Source organism: Rattus norvegicus, chromosome 1 (assembly GCF_036323735.1).
Source record: "Rattus norvegicus strain BN/NHsdMcwi chromosome 1, GRCr8, whole genome shotgun sequence".
Taxonomy (NCBI): Eukaryota; Metazoa; Chordata; class Mammalia; order Rodentia; family Muridae; genus Rattus; species Rattus norvegicus.
Window position 1 is genome coordinate 48,726,612 of NC_086019.1, and position 20,347 is coordinate 48,746,958.

At 46.2% G+C, this 20,347-nt stretch overlaps 1 protein-coding gene across 10 annotated transcripts in view; it reads left to right on the plus strand.

Annotated features, from left to right (window-relative positions):
- Zdhhc14 (zinc finger DHHC-type palmitoyltransferase 14) overlaps nt 1-19,590 on the plus strand; it is a 272,342-nt gene extending 252,752 nt beyond the window's left edge. For 5 of the 10 annotated variants that reach the window (NM_001039343.1, XM_039086804.2, XM_039086807.2 and 2 more), the window contains one exon: nt 7,936-9,015. In NM_001039343.1, the coding sequence (NP_001034432.1) occupies nt 7,936-8,337 (402 nt within the window). In that variant the 3' untranslated portion in view covers nt 8,338-9,015. The other 5 variants (XR_349967.5, XM_006227886.5, XM_063270653.1 and 2 more) reach the window with 5 other exon arrangements.
- The last annotated feature ends 757 nt before the right edge of the window (nt 19,591-20,347 follow it).

The window sequence follows — 20,347 nt, forward strand, 5'->3', positions numbered from 1 at the left end:
ATAACAGTAAGCAATAATCACTATTCCTTAATATCTCTCAACATCAATGGCCTCAACTCCCCAATAAAAAGACATAGATTAACAAACTAGATACGCAACGAGGACCCTGCATTTTGCTGCCTACAGGAAACACACCTCAGAGACAAAGACAGACACTACCTCAGAGTGAAAGGCTGGAAAACAACTTTCCAAGCAAATGGTCAGAAGAAGCAAGCTGGAGTAGCCATTCTAATATCAAATAAAATCAATTTTCAAATAAGTCATCAAAAAAGATAAGGAAGGACACTTCATATTCATCAAAGGAAAAATCCACCAAGATGAACTTTCAATCCTCATCTTCGGTTGGTTTATATACAAGTGTGCAATTTCTAGGCTTGAAAGTAAAATGATGCTATCTGGTGCTGGATAGAGGAGCCTTATTTTTTATTATGGCAGCTTGCTATTTTTGTAACATGGTGATTTGGTTGAACACAATAAAGTACAGTAGTAACTGATCTCCCCTTCTTCCTGGATGAGTGAGGAGATGATTAAATGTTGATGTCAGCATCCTTGAGCATATTCAGATGAGCTTCTGCTTCTGTTGAAAAGGATGCTGTGTTTGATTGTGGTCCGAAGCTTTGAAGCACTACTTGGCATCTCCTTCCTTGGAGGTCTCACTGTTTAAACATAACAGATTTGATAGCTTGTTGGTAAGGTGAGGTCCAGCTTGTCTCCACTAGGTCATCTTCATGTGAATCCGGTGGTTATACGGTTTTGTTCTAGGGATATTTCTTTTTTTTAATAACGGTTTTAGCTGACATTCATGGAGAGAATGAATCCTTAGAACTGTGCCACTAGTGAAAGGAAATCCTGTCTAGAGTATGTTTCTTTACAAAGCTGTGTCACACCAGCCTTTGGGCCCTCTGCTGGAAAAGTAGAATCAAGTCTCAAATAATGCCTTTTAAATTGTATCCTCTAGTATTATAGATGTAGGACAGTACTGTATCATATCTCTGTGGATGTATAATAGCTTGTACCTGCTTTATGATACGTAGTAGTGACCGTGCTTTATCAGAGCTGTTTTTAATGATGTTGCTCAGAATGTTTTCTTTCCAGATGATGATTGAGAAGCTAATTTAAAAAAAAAATGGTGCCAGGTACCACAAGAGTAACAGAACTGTGCTGTTTTCTCGGGTTTTGTTTTTTTACTTTTTTTTTTTAATGGAGTGTGCTGGATGTCTCTACAGTTTTGTTCAGATGACTGCAGAACCTGGAAAAGCTGTTGCTGCTGTTGATGCATAACACACTGCTATTATTGGCCTTTTTATATAAATATAAATATATATACAGATATATAATTTGAATTTTTTGAAATTTTAGCTGTGCTGTCAACTTTGGAAAAAAGTATCCCCGTTTACTGTGTTGAGTTGGCACTGTACAGAAATTAACAGCCATATTGGTCTAGAAATGTTGAACTTAAGTTTTTTCCATTTGTACAGGAGTAACACACTGTATTAAATATGTAAGGTCTTATCTACGTGGGTTTGATTACAAAAACTAATAAAGTATTCTCTAAATTAAAAAAAAACAAAAAAAAAACAACAACAAAAAAAAAAAAACTTAGCATCTCCCACAAGTCAGAGATGGTGGCGCGTATTTGGCATCCAAGTGATCATCCCGCCATTACACAGTTCAGAGGAGACATTAAAGCAGTGATAACATTGGCCTCTGTAGCTTCAAGTGGTGCAAGTAATTGCACGCACAGCGGTGTCTGTTGAACTCTGAGGAAATTCTGAGGAGCCACACTGTGATCCTGTGCAGGCTACCCCAGTGCCAGCTGAGGCTCAAATCTTAAGTTCCCTGTCCTCATTGGCTCACAGCTTTGTCCAGCATTGGCATTCTTTCTATCACAGTGCGCATGCACACAAAGGTGACATCCAGCTACCATCCATGTCAGGAAGGATGGGTGAATATTGGATCAGCAAATAACTGACGTTCTGGGTAGAATACATATTTATATTTGGAGGTTGTAACTACAAAGACCTTTTGGGGACATTTGTTAAAGGTAAAGATAACACAGTGCATATTTGGGGGATTTTTAAAAATAGCTTGGTATTACTTAATATACGATATCTTCCCCATTAGAGTTCACATCTGAAATGTCCAAAGTTCCACCTGTTGGGAGGGGATGGAATCTTAAAGAGGAAGTGTCTAGTTGGAGAACGGTCATTGAGAGTGCGCTCTGGACAGGGAGCTTGGGAAGCCAGTCCCTTACTCTGTTTGCATTCTGCCTGTCATGAGGTAAATAGGCCTTCTCCGCCTGCTGTATCTCCCCCCACCCCACCCCCATAACATACTGTACCTCTGCAGGTCCAGAGCCACAAGGCCATGTGACCATGGGCTAAAGCTGTAAACCCCAATAAATCTTTCCTCTTTTAAAATTGATTCAGCAGAATGGGAAACTAATAATCTGATATCAAGTAAGATGGCAGCAACCGTCTCACTGTTAAATGAGGTCTCCTCATAGAACCTGAAAAGGCTAGATCAAGCCTCTTAACCTAAATCTGTATTTCAGGCCGACTCTGGAAGGTGGGGTGGTCTTCTGTCTATCAGTGTGTCCCCATCAGTGCCCGTAGGAGCAGAGACAGAGCCTTACAGCTGAGCAGGAATAAGCTCTGCCCAGCTTGAGTCCTTTTGACAGAATTGGAGCAAGAGCCACGAGGAATCTAAGCCATTGTAAATGCCTCTACAGACTGCCCTGAAAATTCCTAGCTTCTCAGAAACTCGGACTTTCAGATCCTGCAGGCATCAACCAGAGTAGAACGTTTCTCAAGTTTTACCCCCCCCCCAACTCTTCGGAAACTAAAAGTAAATGGTCTCTTTGATGTTTAGAGATTTTATGGCTTTTTAAAAAAGGTTTTCTCTGTTTTACATTTACTGACATTTACATAGTGTGTGTGAGAGTGTATGACTCTGTGTGTGTGTGTGTGTGTGTGTGTGTGTGTGTGTGTGTGTGTGTCCACGTGTCCACTCATGCATTCAGTGGTACATGGGTGGAAGTCCAAGGGCATCTCTGGGAGTCAGCTCCCTCCTGTCATGTGAGACTGGAGAGGGAACTCAGGTCTTCAGACTTGACGGCTAACACCTCTACCCACTGAGCGAGCTCCATGGCCCTCCATGGTGTTTTCAGACAGAAGCACTAAATACTTAACTATTGTGTGCATTAGGACATCTGAAACCATAAATTTCTTTACCGTTTAAACATGGGCTATAACTCAGAGCAAAAGTCCCGGCACTCAAGACACAAAATGGTAAACATTCATACAGAGCTAGTTTCTACTCTGGCCCCATTCAATATTTGATAAATTTTTAATCTAAAATCAAAACAACAAAACCCCATTTTATATAACAGACTCACTGTTTGATTAGTGTGCCCCCATCCCTTTGAAAGGATTGTTTTGAAAATGAAAAGTGTTGATTTCTTCCGTGTGGAATTCCTGTGTGCATGAACCATCACCATCCTAAATGGGTGCTTAGCCTTTTCCTCCCAAGATTGCATAACAAGGGAGATAAATTCCAGTATACTTTAGAAGCAGGACCACCTAGTTCAGAGAAAGAGGGTGATACTGCCCTCTACTGGTGGAAGGTTAAAAAGTCCTCAAATGAAAAGCAAGTGAAGCAGAGTGACAGGCGAGAAGAGAGAATGGAAGATGAGAGCAAAAGAGAAAACAACCAGAAATGCACGTAGGAAGGAAAGGTACGGAAGAGAAATATGGAGGGAGAGCAGGTAGAGAGTGTAAGTAACAGAAAGAAAATTCATAGAAACAACTTTAAGCATGGGCTCTTTGAGATAGCTTAAGGGTTAAATCCACTCACAGCCAAGCCTAACAACTTGAGTTTAAGCCTGAGAACCCACAGGGTGGAAAGGGAGCACATCTTCCAAACACTATCCTCTAACACCCACATGCATGTGCGCACACACACACACGCATGCACATATGCACACACAGCCACGCACACATGTATAAACATGCGCATGAACACACACATAAATAAAAGTAACTTTTTAAAACATTTCTAATCAACAAGAAGAACTAGAAATTAGAAGCAAAGGTCAAACAAGCTGAAGGGTGCGAGGATGTTTTTATTGGGCATCTCCACAGCAACCCTGAGAACACGGCCGTTTTCCAAACTGTAATGTTCTCCAATAGGATTCATGACCACTGACAGTTCATCCAATCATCCCCTTTGGAATTTGAACAGTATGACAAATATTTAAAATTTTTGACCTGAAAAGGGGTGTGTGTGTGTGTGTGTGTGTGTGTGTGTGTGTGTGTGTGAAGTACCATTACAGCCCTGCATGATCCTGATTCATTTGATTCCATTGTTCTAAGCAGATGTTTACTGCAGACTCTATTTATATATTTATAGTACAGAAATTATAAATTCCAGGATAGAGAATCTGTGTTTTGAAACCGAGGCCCAACCCTGTCCCCCATTCTGTAGAACAGATATAGGCAATGCCTTGCAGAAGTCCATTTGCACGAGTCAGTTTTCTGAGGCAGCAGGATTTCTCGGCCCTTAGCTTCATAGTTTCAAACCTATGCTCACTGGAAGCTCATAAACCTAGGAGGGGTGGAGGCAGCTCATGAGCCATTTGAACAGAGGCAACCAGAGAAAACTCACAGCTCTGCTACCCATCCTTTAAGGGGTTGAAACAAATGTACGTAGAAGTCAGGGTTGAAATAGACACTTGGAAAGACTTCTGGATGACTTTATGCAGAGGGTCGTGTGTGTGTGTGTGTGTGTGTGTGTGTGTGTGTGTGTGTGTGTGAGTGTGTGTGTGTGTGTACATATCTGTATGCTTGCAGGTGTGAGTGAATTGAGTTGGGGAGGAGATGAATGAGGAGACCAGAAGTCAGCCTTGCGTGTTGATTGGCCAGTGTTGTCCACCTTGTTTTCTGAGAGAGTCTCTCACTGGCCTGGGCTGGCTGGCCAGCGAGCCCTACGAATCCACCTGTGTCTGCTTTGCCAGCATTGGAATCACTGATGTATGCTGCCACGCCTGACTTGTTTTTTAAGCATGGATTTTGGGAATCATACCCAGGTCCTAGTGTTTGCACAGCAAACATTTACCAGCTGAGCCTTCCCACAGTCCAGATGGCACCCAGTGTCACCACAGTAATCTATAAGGCATTTTCAACAGAGTCCCGGCCAGTAACATGGATGCTGCGTTTGCTCCACTTTTGGCAAGCCACCAGTTTGCATGGCAAAACACCAAAGGGCAAATTGCAGGAGGGGACGTGGGTATGGGGGCTGCATTGTCCCAGAGGGCTTCTGGGAGGGAAAAAACTCATATGCAAAGATCAAGACCCTGGAAGGAAGCCAGCAAGAGGCCTGGAGCTTCATGGTGCCCCCTCCTCACCTCCAGGCCTGGCTAGCTGTTTAAGTCATAAAAGTGATGTTTGTTACGACACATATCAGAAGCCACACTAACACACTGGCAGCCATGTTGTTTAAGAAGGTTCTATTGGCTCTGCTGCCAGGCTCAGATGGGGAAATGACTGGGGAAGAGAATGGACTGGCAACGGAGGGGATTCTAGAATGACAGGGTGTGGTAGATGCATGTGCTGTCCCTGCACTCAGAGGGGTTAGGGACAAGAGTTGGAATCTAGGCAAAGATGAGAGGGAGAAAGAGACCAAGAAGTAGTGAGGTAAGAAAAGGGGACAGGGAAGGACAATGTATAGGGGCTCCAATTCCCCTCACGCTCTCAAATACCCCCAAGCAACAATCTATCCATTTCTTATTCCTGGGCGTCTGTAAGAACCAGTAAGAGGACTTGGGCTGGTCCCTCTGATAGAATTTTCCAGTTAGTTTCCAATATGAAGGATTTTCTTCAGATCAGCCGAGACAGGCAGTCTGCTCCTTCCTTAGTGATAAGGGACAGTGTGGACATGAGCAGGAGCCCTAGCTGTACCGGATGACAGCAAGAATCTGTCATCCAGAAAAGGCCACTGATTTCCCAGCTGGAGCCTTTCGGCCTGCCCCGTGTCTCAGGTTCATTTGCAGGGTACCCATAGTGTCATGCCAGACTCTCAGAAGCTGGGGTATTCAAGGAGCCAGGGTGTCTCTGCCAGCAGGAATCTTAAGTGGTGACTGTCACAGAACAAAGCAGTGTCTCTCTGACCCTGATATCCTGGAAGCAGGTGTTTAATCAGTGAGGCTGCCCCATCAGGGCCAAGCTTGTGCGCTATGCAAAGCAGACAGTGGTGCCTGGGCCTGGAAGATCAGGGTGCTTCTCTAGTGCTCCCCTGATAGCTCGGGATGGGGGGATGATTTGGGAGACTGGACAATGTAGGCATCAGTACCTGCTGGAGTTTAACCAACAGCCATTCTAAGTTCTTTTTGCAATCTTCTCATCCCTTTGAACAGCAACTCCCCATTCCGTCCACCTCCTCCTCACTCTCCCCGCAGGCTTCCTCTCCACCTCCGAGTTTCTTTGACAGTCCATTGGCTGAGTGAGACAAGATTCCCATTCCCAAGGCTAGCATCCTCTGCTGGAGCTTCCTTCTGGGTTGGGCTCCAGCCTGGAGTCAAGGGCTTCAAACTTCTAATAAGCTACCAACCCACTGGAGCCTCCGCCTTCCATCTAGGCCCCTAGACAGAGTGGGGAACTTGGGAAAGGCGTGCCCTGGGAAGGGAGCACACACAACAGGGGATGAAACAGTGATTTGCAGCCTTAGAGAGTTGCTCTCACTGCTCCCATTATGGCTGCCTTGTATGTGTTCTCCTGGGCTGCCTCTGGGCTGCCAAGGACAAGAGGCACATCTGGTTGTGCCTGTTGACAATAACAGGATTAGTATGCATTTGGTAATGACTTAAACATCAGGGACTACTAAGCCAAGTAAAGCCAACATTTACCAATATATTTACCAATAATTACACATCATGGGTAGTCGTGGTTGGTTTGCTTCCAAAAACACTAGATCCATCTAGGTATGATATCTTGAGCAGCTCCACCCCTAGCCCTGTGTGCCTTATGGTACTTCCTATGTAAAGAGAAGCATGCTCACACCACCCCCACACCCCCCCAGAACAGGGCACCAGTGGGCAGTTTGATCCCAAAACCCACACTTGTGTCTCCTCCTTGCTATGTAAAGCTGCTTCTGACCCTAAAGTATGGCTCTGGGCAGGATGGAGTTCAGGATTCTCGCGTTCTGTGCAGTGTCTCTGGTTGTTCTGAAGGCTCTAAACACTTCAAAGCCAGGGTTGGCAGCGCCACGGGGAGCCCTGTCTCATAAGTTAGAAATAAAATATGTCTCACTGCCGGGTGACGTGATCCATGTGTAGTCACAGCACACAGGAGACAGAAACAGGTCTCTGGAACAGGCTGGCAAGCCAGACTAGCCAAATCACTGGGTTCAAGTGAGAGACCCTGGCCTCGGTATATAAGCCATAGAGGAAAGCATCTGATTTCAACCTCCATATGTACACGTGCATGTACACACACACACACACACACACACACACACACACACACTACATGCACACATACATACATACTTGCATGCACATCACATACAAATACATACACGAAAACAAAATTTCTCAACCTACAAGAAGCTGTGGCCTCTATTGCTATGGGAGGGAAATCCTGTGACCCTCTCCTGGGACTGCCTATAATTGACATCCTGGAAGTCTGGAATGAAGAGCCTGGGGGTTATAACTCGTAGCTAACACAGTGGTACCTGCTCACCAGAGTACTTTATTCCTGCCTCACAAGCTGGTATGTGTCATGTGCTGGGGTCTCTCCTGATGTCTGCTTCTTGCCTCTGCCTTACTGACAAGATACTAATGGTTTCTCTTCTCCCTCACCTACCCTCCCCTCTCCCACCCTCTCCTTTTTCCATCTCCTCTCTACCTTTTCTTTGCTGGCCCCCGCTGCTGTTCTCCAGTGCGACCAAGACCAGTGCATTCAGAGCACCAAATTCGTTTTGCAGGCCGCAGCCACTCCCCTACTTCAGAGCGAGCCCAGCCTCACCAGCGAAGAGCTGCATATGCCTGGGAAGCCGGGTCTGGGCACCCCATGTGCTAGCCTGACGCTGGGCCAGCCCACACCACCCTCCTCCATGCCCAACCTTGCCACGGAGGCCACACTCTCAGACATTATGCCCCTGAAGGATGAGCATGGGGGCCACCAGTTTCTGACGCCAGACGAGGCACCCTCACCGCCAAGGATGCTGGGAGCAGGCAGCCCCCTGGCACACAGCCGTACCATGCACATGCTGGGGTTGGCCAGCCAGGACTCCCTGCACGAAGACTCAGTGAGGGGCTTGGTAAAGCTCAGCTCCGTGTGACCTGCATGGCCAGCCCTGGGGACCCCAGGTGACAAACAAATAAAAACAAATTACTGGACATAGCCAAACGGACCTTTTGTTTGGAATCTGCAGGGTGGGCCAAGGAAGGGGAAACCCTCAACGGGAGGAGCCTGGAATTGAAAGAGGCTGCGTGGATGCAGCGCCCTCTGTCGGCTGCTCTTGGGACAGACAGGAGGAAAGTTTTCGATACTGGTGGTGGCCAGACTGAGATTGGACTTAATGTCACGCTACTAATTGATATCGACCCACCGTCCCATTTGTTCATTAAAACAAAAGGAAACAAAAGTACCAAAGGGAAAAGCCGACCAGACATGGGATTGCATGCCGCACTAGTCTGTGTTACAGCGGTGATATTCCAGAAGAGAAGCCTTCTCTGTTTTCCTTCTTTTTAATCTTGTGAAACTTTCCAGCGACAGACCAAGCCCGACGGGCGATGCCGTCCTCCGTGACTTACTAGACTTAACTGTATTTGGATGGGCATTCCCTGCCACAGAGGGCACCTGAGGTCCAGCCTGCCCCGGACAGACATTTTAACCTTCTGTCAATGCTTAGATGGGTGTCGTATTGTGCCACCATGGGGCAGTCCTCGCCTCCTGTGTGATGAACTTCCTGTGGACAGCCAATAAAATGACTCTCTGTTATTTTTCTTGATCTGTATACGGTTGTCAAGAGCTTACATGCAGTTACTGTTTACGTTATCTCTGGTAAGGAATAGTTCAAAACAGCCGAAGTTCAGATCTTCAGGCTGTGGATTATGGTTTGAGTTCTTCTATGGGAGCTGAGCTCGCCCACAGACCCCAGCCCTTAACACCCACCTTCCTGATGTTTTTAATACAGGCTTATGGGGTGGGGGGAATTGTTCTACACTTAGTGAGGGGATGTTGTCTGGCTGTCTTCTCGGTTCCGTGTGGTGTTGCAGTGCTGCAGGAACTCATTGGCCTACCTCATGGTCCTCACGAAGCAACACCACACTGGAGCTGAGGTAACATAGATCACACTCTAAGCTGAACACGGATGGAGACAGAAACAAGATGGCGGCTTCACTCCCTCTGCCGCCTGGAAGGGAGCTAGCATTTTTGGGAGCCAACGTCTTTAGGGAGCCAGGCTATCTGGAAGTAGCTAGAAGAAACTCATTAACGGCCCGCAGCCTTCATTTCCAGTTCCACATCCAATGCCAAATCCACACAGCAGTTTGAGCACAAGGTACATGTCTCATTAATACAATAGGGACAATTTTACTGGGGCTAAAGCCAATTCCATTCAAATCAGACATCATGCCGGAAAAGAAATGGCTGCTTATGTCTTCCTGTGACAGCTCCAAGTCACCTTCACTGTTATGCCCCGTGGCAGTGTAGAAATTGGAAAAGGTGAATTATACGTAGCCATTTTTCAAAGTTTTCTAGACCTAATTACTTGTGATTTAAGACAGAACTGTTCTCATATGACCACACACAATCAGAGGCTCCACCAATGAGCAGATACCCACGAAGTCCTTCCTACACCTTGTCAACCACCCCCTGCCTCCCAGCTGGCTCGGGCTCAAGTGTGGCCTGGTCTTTTCCCAGTTTCTACCCTTTGGAGGAGAGTGGAGGAGGGTCTTTAGAGTCCTGTCATTCCTGAAACCCCTAATATAGGGGTTGCCAATTTCCTGCGACAAGTCCCTCTTTCCAACAGCCCCACTTTAAAAATTCCAAGAAACAATGTCAAGTCATGAATACAGTTACCCCTCGGCCTCCCTTTTAACTGTGGATTCACAGATTTAATTGTAGATTGCCTAACCGTTATTGTGTTAGATATAAATCTCCTAGACATGATTCTGTGCCTACAGAGGATATGTGTGTGTTCTATATGCCAACACTGTTCAGTTTTACTAAGAGACCTAGGCTTCCATAGATGGGAGTTTCCCTGGGACTCTGGAACCATTCCCTAAGGACACTGAGGGAATTACCCTGTATTTTTAAAGATTTATTTATTTATTTTAAGTACACTGTCACTGTCTTCAGACACACCAGAAGAGGGCATCAGATCTCATTACAGATGGTTGTGAGCCACCATGTGGTTGCTGGGATTTGAACTCAGGACCTCTGGAAGAGAGGTCAGTGCTCTTAACCACTGAGCCATCTCTCCAGCCCTCGATTACCCTGCTCTAGCCCCATCCTCTATACATATGTGGCTCCATTCTTCAAGTAGGGGTTTGAGGGGCTTAATAAAGATGAATCAAGACTATTCAGGGTCAGGGAGTGTGGAACTTGAATGAGACGGTTAGCTAAAACAATTGAAATGATAAAGTCCACAAAATGTCCATAGCCCTTTCTTCTGTTCAGGAATAAGTGACTGGGCTCTTAGGGCCCTCACTTCAGTGGTGGGGGTGGAGGAGCCAGAGAGGTGAGTGGCCTGCATTTCCCATTAACTGGGTCCATCTAGCATGGCTGAGTGGACTTTGGCATTTCTAAATGCTTCTAGAGAGTTGGGAATTGATTGCCAGCTCGCTAGAGAAAAAATAAGATAAATATTTTACTATGCTATTAAGGTTGGGGTCATTAACACACACAGGAGCCGGGAGGGGGGTAAGTTTCATCTGCTTTGCATTCCCCCAGGAATGCTCCAGAGACCATAGCCCTCTTGAGCACTTGAAAATTGGATTTAGCAGGAGCACCCTGGTCCAGACCTGAGAAAAATGATGAATGGCAGAGAGCTCGCTTCTGAGCAGACAGCCTGACATGCCACTCTGTGCCAGGAGCAGTCAGCACGGTGCCATGCTGTGCCCACTTGGAAAATGTTCATTCCAGCTTTGCATGTGATTGTTCAGCCTGGGAGAACGATGTTTTATCCCACCCCGAGGAAGGGGAGTGCCAGATACCTGTTCCCACCCGGGGAGTCTCTCAGAACTACCCATACTCCAAGCCTGTTTCAGCCAGGGGTCACTGACGTAAGCTGTAAGGTGCTGCACAGAACTGCAAAGCAAGATGCACACTCCACTGTGTAAGCCGTGTGACGCAAAGCCCCGAGTGGGTAAGCCTTAGCATGAGTGGGTAAGCCTTAGCATGCGTCACACCCTAGGCCTGGGCCTTCTCTGGACCAACAGTGAGAAATAAATGTGTCCATGTTCCAGTAGGTGTCCTGGGTACAGGACTGGGTGGCATCTCCAAGAACAGGCCAGAATAGACCTTTTCCAGAGCTTCAGAGAACTCTCCAATCCGGCTTCAGCACATTCCACTCAGAGCCAAGCCTACCCACCATCCTCTTGGGGCCTTGAACAGCTGCCTCCCAGCCCTGGCTTCAAGTTGGGGCTCATTGGCAAGTGTCAAGGGGCTGCCTGGATATGAATTTGGGTCTTCACCGCTGGGGGTTTCTGTTCTTGTCCACACCAGGATCCTCTTCAGCTCCTTGAGCTCTTCAAGTAAGAAGAGAATAAAGAAACATGACATTGGGTATGTTTTCCAATGAATACCTCAAAACTATCCTGAAGCTGAGCCTAAATTAAATGGATGATTATGGATTTTGCACTAAATGCACTGGTTGTGGGAAACTACTGTGCTCTTATCCAAAAGGAGGAGAACTCAGAATACATGTTCATTCCCTACAGTCTCCTACCACTCTTCTGGAGCTCTGTCTACATGGCACTGTGTGCTGCTTTCCATGTTAGCTCATGTAATCCTCTTGGCTACTTCCTGAAGTCTAGCTCACCCTTCCCTCATTGCTCTCCCTCTTTTCTCCTTTTTTTATTAGTTCCCTAGTCTACATGCTCTAAACACAAACCCTTTACCTTCTCAAACACCTCCCACTCCCCACTCCCTTCTCTCCCCTCCTTCCTACCTTCCCTCTTTCTCTTGCTATTTCTCCTCAGTTTTCACTGGAATAGTCAATGAACCAGTGTGTTGTTTTCTCTCAAATGACCACCACATATGAGTAGGACATAAATCCTCTCCTTGAGCCGTGGGATGTGGCTTTGATGGTATAGCCCAGTGGATTTCCCAAGGTCACCGCTTGGTGCAGTTATCCAGCCATTAACAAATTAGTGAGCAGTGCAAAGTTAGACTGGTTTACAACAGCCCTGTTTGCAGTCACAAAACTAGATAAGTAGCTTCAACTGGAATGGTGTGTGTGTATGTATGTGTGTGTGTGTCTGTGTGTGTGTGTGTGTGTCTGTGTCTGTGTGTCTGTGTGTGTGTCTGTGTGTGTGTGTCTGTATGTGTGTCTGTGTGTCTGTGTCTTTGTGTCTGTGTCTGTGTCTGTGTTTGTGTGTCTGTGTGTCTGTGTCTGTGTGTCTGTGTGTGTGTCTGTGTGTGTGTCTGTGTGTGTGTGTCTGTGTGTCTGTGTGTCTGTGTCTGTGTCTGTGTGTGTGTCTGTGTGTGTGTCTGTGTGTGTGTGTCTGTGTGTCTGTGTCTTTGTGTCTGTGTCTGTGTCTGTGTTTGTGTGTCTGTGTGTCTGTGTCTGTGTTTGTGTGTCTTTGTGTCTGTGTCTGTGTCTGTGTCTGTGTTTGTGTGTCTGTGTGTCTGTGTCTTTGTGTCTGTGTGTGTCTGTGTGTCTGTGTGTCTGTGTCTGTGTGTCTGTGTGTGTGTGTGTTCGCAAACTCTGGGAATTTGTATTCAGAATTAATTGGAAGATGCAAACATATTCCGTGTTGTTGGAAATATTTTATTCTATCAGTTGATGAATTCTTAAACTAATTTGTATGACAGAGATATGAATTAACAACTCTTTGTTTGCCTGGATATTTTAAGTCTTGGAGAGCATAAAGGAGCCCACCTGACCCAGCCAAGTGGGTATGCCTTGAAATTGTAGACAGCAGGGTCTTCAGGAAAAAGAATAAAAAGGCTTGAGTCTTGATAATTTTTTTGTCCAAAGCACCATGAACACATATTTCATGATCATTAAATGTTTTGTCACGAAAAAAAGACAGTAAAGAATGTAAAACTCTTAGTAGACTCGAAAGTCCTGACCCTGGACACTGGTGACCTTGCTGCCCACAGCTGTTGCTGTTTTTAGAGAGCTTTGTGCTTAAAGATCCTGCCATGAGCTAATCAACACACACAGAGCTGGTCTTATACCCAAAATGAGTTAAAAAGCATTTTTCTCCTTTCATTAAAAACTGCCAGTTATATAACATGTAAACTTTAATCTTTATGAGAGAGATTGTCTGGGCCAGGAAGGAGTAGGAAAAAGAGAGTCAACATGTAAGCTGTGTGTGTGTGCATATGTGTGCGTGCATGCGTGTGTGTATGTATGTTTGTGTGTGTGTTTGTATGTATGTATGTATATGTTTGTATTTGTGTGTACATGTTTGTATGTTTGGTGTATGTGTGTCTGTGTGCATGCATGTGTGTGTATGTGTGAATGCATGTGTCTGTATTTGTATGTACGTGTGTATGTGTGTTTGTATTTGTGTATGCATGTTTGTATGTTTGTGTGTATGTATCTGTGTATGTGTGCATGCATGCATGTGTGTGTATTTGTGTGGGCATATTTGTATGTTTGTGTATGTATATGTGTGTATGTGTGCATACGTGTGTGTGCATGTATGCATGCATGCGTGTGTGTGTGCATGCATGTGTGTGTGTGTGTAGGTGGCTTTCTCGGAGCTATAGATCTCAGCAATTCCGTTCAGAAGCAACTACAGAGCACTGCAAGAATCCAGCCCCACCCCAACCACTCACAGACACTTGCTCCTCATCATCCATACCCTCCAGCCCCCAACAAAAGCAGATAGGAATCATGTTTGGCTACTGTTTTTTTATTTTTTAAGCCTAAATAATAGTGACTTAGAAAATTAGCTATCGTCTCGGTCCTGCAATACAAGTACAGAGCCAGGCAAATAACAGTCAGTGTACCTTGGTCTGTGGAGGTACGGAGTTCCTTCTGTCTTCCTCTGCTTTTCTTAAAATGGCCTTTATTCCTATAGTCAGTTCATGGTCACAAGACAGGCCCTGCAGCTCTAGCATAAAAGTCACATTCCAGGAAGAACTAAGGCTGAGCCACAGCCACCAGATTGCTCCAAGATCAAAGTGAACTCCCATGACGACTCCTGGCCAAATATGAAACTGGGGCATATGTTATCACTGAGCACATGGCTACCTCAAACCTTAGGGTTTGGTTGGCAAGGGAAAAGGCGGGAACTGAGTACTCAGGAGATCGATAACCTTATCCCCATTTCTAGTGGGAAAAAGAAACCCTCCAAGCTGAGCTCATTGTCCCCGTTAGCAGGCTGTGCATTCGCGTGCCTATTCTTCTGTCCCTAGAGAACTCCTAGGTGCCAGCACAGGCCTGACCCGGACTCCCTTTCTCTCTCACACTCCGGGAGGGAAGCTGGCAGCAGACAGAGACTGTTCTTACCCTGTCGTGAGGAATCTCGTGGGCAGACATATCTGTCTGCGGCATCTGCACTTCCTGATTGCGATCTATTCTGTGGATGGAGATTTCATTACTGTCTCAGGTCAGCCTGGCAGCTGATCGACACGGACATCCTCTCTGGAGGTAAGGAGAGCAGACAGCTTCAGGGGCCACCGAGGATTGCCCTACCCCCGTTCTCACTGAACTGCCAGGTAGGACTCTTCATGTACCCGTAATAGCCTCAGATTAAGTTGAGGCCCAGCAAGACCCTCTCTATGACATGGACAGTAGTATCTAATCCCAAACATGAGGAAGGGACTGACGATGTAAAATATGAAGAGCCTCTATGACCCACGTGACCATTCAGGTTCACACCACCCTCGTTTAGATCTCTGTCCTTGTCTACTCTTCCCAGGGGTACACACACCCCCACACTGCACAGGGCCCCCTGTAGAAGGAGCCAGGTTCCTTCTGGACACAGCAGCCTCGCTGAGATCTGGTACTTGTACTGTCCACTGACTCTGCGTCTTCAGGAACGAAGGAACGAGTTGCCCCCGCCTGGGCTGCTGTATCTGCAGATCCTCGATTGTGAAAGGCAGGGGCGGTGCCTCCATTGATGCATCTCTTCACCATGATGATATGTACGGCTAAAAATCTTCCTCAGACCTTCTCTTCCGTTCCCATTGCCTGTCATGGAGAAGCTGCTTCTTCTGAAGCTGGGTGGAAGGCTGTGCTTTTTCTAAAGGCAGAAACAAAGGGAATGCCCACATTTTCCTTTAATCAAGCCAGAATTACCTCCTTTTCTATAACACATAGTAACTAGCAGAACTCCACTAGACCCTCAGCGATGTATATAAGAGTCAGGGAGGGTCGGAGAGATGGCTCAGTGGTTAAGAGGTCCTGAGTTCATTTCCCAGCAACCACATGGTGGCTCGCAAACACCTACAGTGTGATCCGATGCCTTTTTCTGGCACACAGGTATACATGGGATTCTCATATACATAAAATAAATAAGTAAATCCTTTAAAAACTTAGTCAGTGAGTACACACAAGCCCCCAGGAGGCGCCAAGAATGATCTGCCCGTCACCGGGATGCTGAGATACGCCACAGTAGTGAACCAGGAAGTAGGTGGGTTCCCCACCAGGCTGGGGCAAAGCCATGAAGTCACTGCGAGTGAGACTTGGGCACAGACCAAGGAACGGAAGGGTTGAGAGTTACAGATCCATCACAGACCTGTCACCTCCTGGACACACAGACCGTGGAGATTAGCAAGGAGCACTCCCATGTGTATGTAGGATTTTAGGGCTTTCTGGGGTTTCCCTCTAGGAAATAAATGAGGGAGGAGTTCCTGTGTAACCTGCTTCTGCAAAGAATAATCAATTACAAGTCATCAGCAGCCTGGAGAACTCGGCCCCACCCCCCTAGTCTTCCCACCTGCGCATTCTTACTGGCATTGGCTTAATGGTCCAGACCATAATCTTCCTATCAGATGGAATGAATAACACAAGAAAGATTAGAATAGGAAACACGGATGGCTTTGCCTACGTGAGGAAAAATGATGAGTTGTAATAAAAATATATTTTCTAATCAAGCTCTAAAACAAGCTTTGAAAAAAATATTAATCAAAACTGCCCACCCTACCCCGTCATATAAAAAGGAATCCTGGAGATCAGTGAACCCACCTTTTGTTGTGGTGGTAAAGACATGAGACGCCCATACTGAGAGAAGACCTGCTTAGGCTCGTGGTTTCCAAGGCTTGGCCCATGGTCATGTCTCTATCGCTTTCAGACCTTTGCCAAAGCCAAACATATAGCCCAGAGAATACAGTGGGGCAAGGCTGCCTACCTCAACATGACCAAGTAGCAAAGGAGACAGGAGGAGCCAGGGTCCCGTATCCTTCAGGGGTGCACCCCAGTGACCGAGCGTCTCTTCATCCCACAACACCTCTTAGAAGTTCTGCCACTTCCCATCAGTTCTACAAGCTGGGGGACAGGTCCTTAGGACACAGCCTTTAGGGACCATTTAAGACTTAAAGAACACTAAGCAGAGAGCTGAAATATCATATCCAGGGCTTCAGAACATCTCCAGACAGTGAGAACAGAGCTAAGGCCACTGATGATCCAGCCTTCAGTAAGCAAAAGCAGTTCCTAGTTTTTAAGAAAATCCCTTCTGGGCTGGAGAGATGGCTCAATAGTTAAGAGCCCTGACTGCTCTTCCAGAGGTCCCGAGTTCAATTCCCAGCAACCAAATGGTGGCTCACAACCATCTATAATGAGATCTGGGGTGATCTTCTGGCCTGCAGGCACACATGCAGACAGAAAGCTGTATGATGTATACATAATAAATAAATAAATATTTTAAAAATATATATAAATAAATCTTTAAAAAAAAGAAAATCTCCTCCATGATACATGAATATTTTTTAATTTTTATTTTGTGTGGATGGGTGTCTTGCCTGCAGGTATGCCTCTATGTCGTGTGTGTGCCTAGTGCCGTTAGAAGCCAGAAGAGGGTGTCAGACGCCTGGAACTGAAGTTACAGATGCCCTTGAGTTGCTATGTGAGTGCTAGGAGCCAGACCCGGGTCCTCACCAAGTGCTCTTAAACCACTAAACCATGGCTAAAAGAAACTACCCAAACAACAAAACTAGGCATATGAAGGAAAAGCCATAATCCCCCATGATGAGATCACCTGGAATGCAGAACTCCATCAACAGTGCTACGAGAAGTTTCCAGACGTGTGTGCCAGAGTCTTTATTTACCTCATCCTGGCGTAGAAACAGTTCATGTCCACCACGGTTCACACAAGACACTGCGTACACTCAAAGATTACCCTCACCAGACGGGGGGTTGGCCTTTGCTCTTGGCCCTGAGAAGAAATCCCTAAGCTCTGGAAAGTTCTGTCTGGTTAGAGTATCTTACCTGAGGGCATAGTGAGCCATTTGGGGGCAGTTCCTCTCTGAAGGGAATAGAAGTCAGTCAGACAGTGATCATCATGTCTACACCACACAAGTCTAAACGCTGGACTAGAGAAGGGGTGAACGTCCCCGCTTAGCAGTATTCACCTGAAGCCTGGAATCGATGGGTACAGCCTCACTGGGAGATATCGGAAAGGTCAGTGCTGTTCTGTCTGGAACCTGTCTCACCCACCCATGCTATTAATTCTTCCACTTCAATGGACCTGTGAGTTGAGGAGCTTTCTTGAGCTCTGAGAGTCTCTCTAGTAAGTATTCACGCCTAAGGATGGTTCTGAGAGCCCCGTCTCACAGTTCTTGTCAGAGCTAAGGGTGGGTTTTACACTTGGTCCAGGTTGACTCCTAGGCTGTGTTCTGAGGGACCTTAGAACAATCCCCCAAACCTACCATCTCCATCTGAGGGGTCCTCAAAGCAGTTGTCAACCTGTGCGTTGTCAAACAACCCTTTCACAGGGGCCACATATCAGATACCCTACATATCAGATATTTACATTATGATTCATAACAGAAGCAAAGTAGCAACAAAATAAAATTATGGTTGTGGGTCACCACAACATAAAGAACTGTGTTAAGGGGTCCAAACGTTAGGAAGGTTGAGAACCACTGGTCTAAGCTGTGGTGCAGACACAGAATGCCTTTCTGTACAGTGCTCATATTACCTGAGGGTGACAGGAGCTGTAGATGTTCTGGTTTTAGAACTCTTTAAAAACTAGTATTTATGGGGGTCTGGGAATATCAGTGATTAAAGTGCTTTAATCACTTTTTTTTCCAGCATGAAGACATGGATTCAGATATCCAGCATCCATGTAAAAGAAGGGCATGTTGTTCAAATCTAGAACCCCAGTGCTGGGGGCAGGAACTGAGACAAGCAGGCAGATCCTGAGAGTTCAGTGGCCAGCCAGTGTGGACAAAATGGGGAATCCCAGGTTCAGCAAGAGAGATCCTGTTTCAAAGCATAAGATGGAGAAGGGATTAAGGAAAACATCCCAATCTCAATGTCAACCCGACTTCCATATACACACAGGCCAGTACACCTACATGCCCACATACACATGTGCACACACACACACACACACACACACAGAGACAGAGAGACAGACACAGACACAGAGACACACAGAGAGACAGAGACAGAGAGATAGAGAGAGACACAGAGACAGAGAGACAGAGACAGAGAGAAGCAGAGAGAAATGGTTGTTTAACTTAATTTTGCAAGAAACTGAGCAAGCCGAAGGTAGATGGAGGAGGTGGAGGGAGAGAGCATTGCAAACAAGAAGCTAACCGTCCTAAACACCCAGACAAGACTGTTAGAACAAAGGAAGCTAGAAAGCACATCTATTCAGTATACGTTGGTTTTCTTTTCACATTGTCAAGTTCAACATATGTAAACTTACAGGAGATTGGGAGGCAGGAAAGAGTAAGAGGTGTTGTGCACACTCCCAATTTTCCAGAGAAAATGATGGAAATCTTGAGCTAAAGAAAAACATTTTTTTAAAAGAAATGTAAACGGGTATTCTCAGTTCTGGCCCTTGAAGAGTGATTCCTGCACGGAGCCATATTGGATTTGGGCCTAGCCGCTTTTTGACTGCATGGTTCAAAGTGACTCTGGGCTGTTTGGCCACAGAGACTCACCCCTAAGATGACTGCCATAAGTCTTAAGATTGTTGGACAAAGCCTCTCCCATGAATTTACGGCACAGGAAGATAACATTCAAGGGATGCCTCAGCTCGAGCAGATACCAGTTATCTCCTCAGTCAACACCCAGTGTCTCCACCACCTGACCTCATCGCCTGACTTCTTTGCCTCCAGCTATCACTGCCTATACCCTCATCTCCCCCTCCTTCATGTTTCACAAAGGTCACTCCCCCTACCTGAAAGCCTTAAAAGCTGCATTGTTCATCCCAATAAACGAGACCTTGACACAGAATCTTGCTTGGTCTCCTTCTTCTCTCGCCCCCCATTTAGGCCCAAGGGTAGCGCCCCTTCGGGACCCTGAATAACTGGGTCCCCGCTGGCGGGGGCAGATTCCCTTCTTAAAGGTCTTTGCTCTGAATATGGGGGTGGGACTTCGACCTACAGATGCCAGAGAGACACAGTGCAGCCCCATAGAAAGCCACTATGTTTCTCATATATACACTTGGCAACCGCCAACTAGGGGGCCAGACTATGGGTGTCTCTTCCCAGTGGAGTCGGGCTCCCTCTGAGCCCCACACACCTGGTCCCAGACTTCCCAGCAAGAAGTGGCTTCCTAATTATCTTTCAGAGTTTTCCAGGGCAGTCCTTGTTCTTTCTGGCTCTGAGAAAAATATGAGTTTGCCAACAGCAAAGAGAAGTCTTAGGCATTGAGAAATCTGGCCAAGTGTTAAGAATGTGGGTATTGAGTCCACATAGCCCTGAATACAAGGCTGTTCTGAGTACATTTAAATCATCATAACCGTAACCAGCCCAGCCTTGCCTAGTCCATCTTTTAAATGGAATCAGAGGCAAGGCAAGCCAGAGAGGAAACTGATTACACAGTGCTCCGACCCTAAAAAATTCCCCAAAGTTTAGGCATGTGCTAGGCTGCTAGTTATCTACTAGACTGCAGTTCAAACCACCTCCAGCCAAGTCCTGAGATCAACCTCCATCTTTCCTCAGAGTCCCCCAAGGCACGGCTCCGGTGCACACACACGAGCTGTGAATCT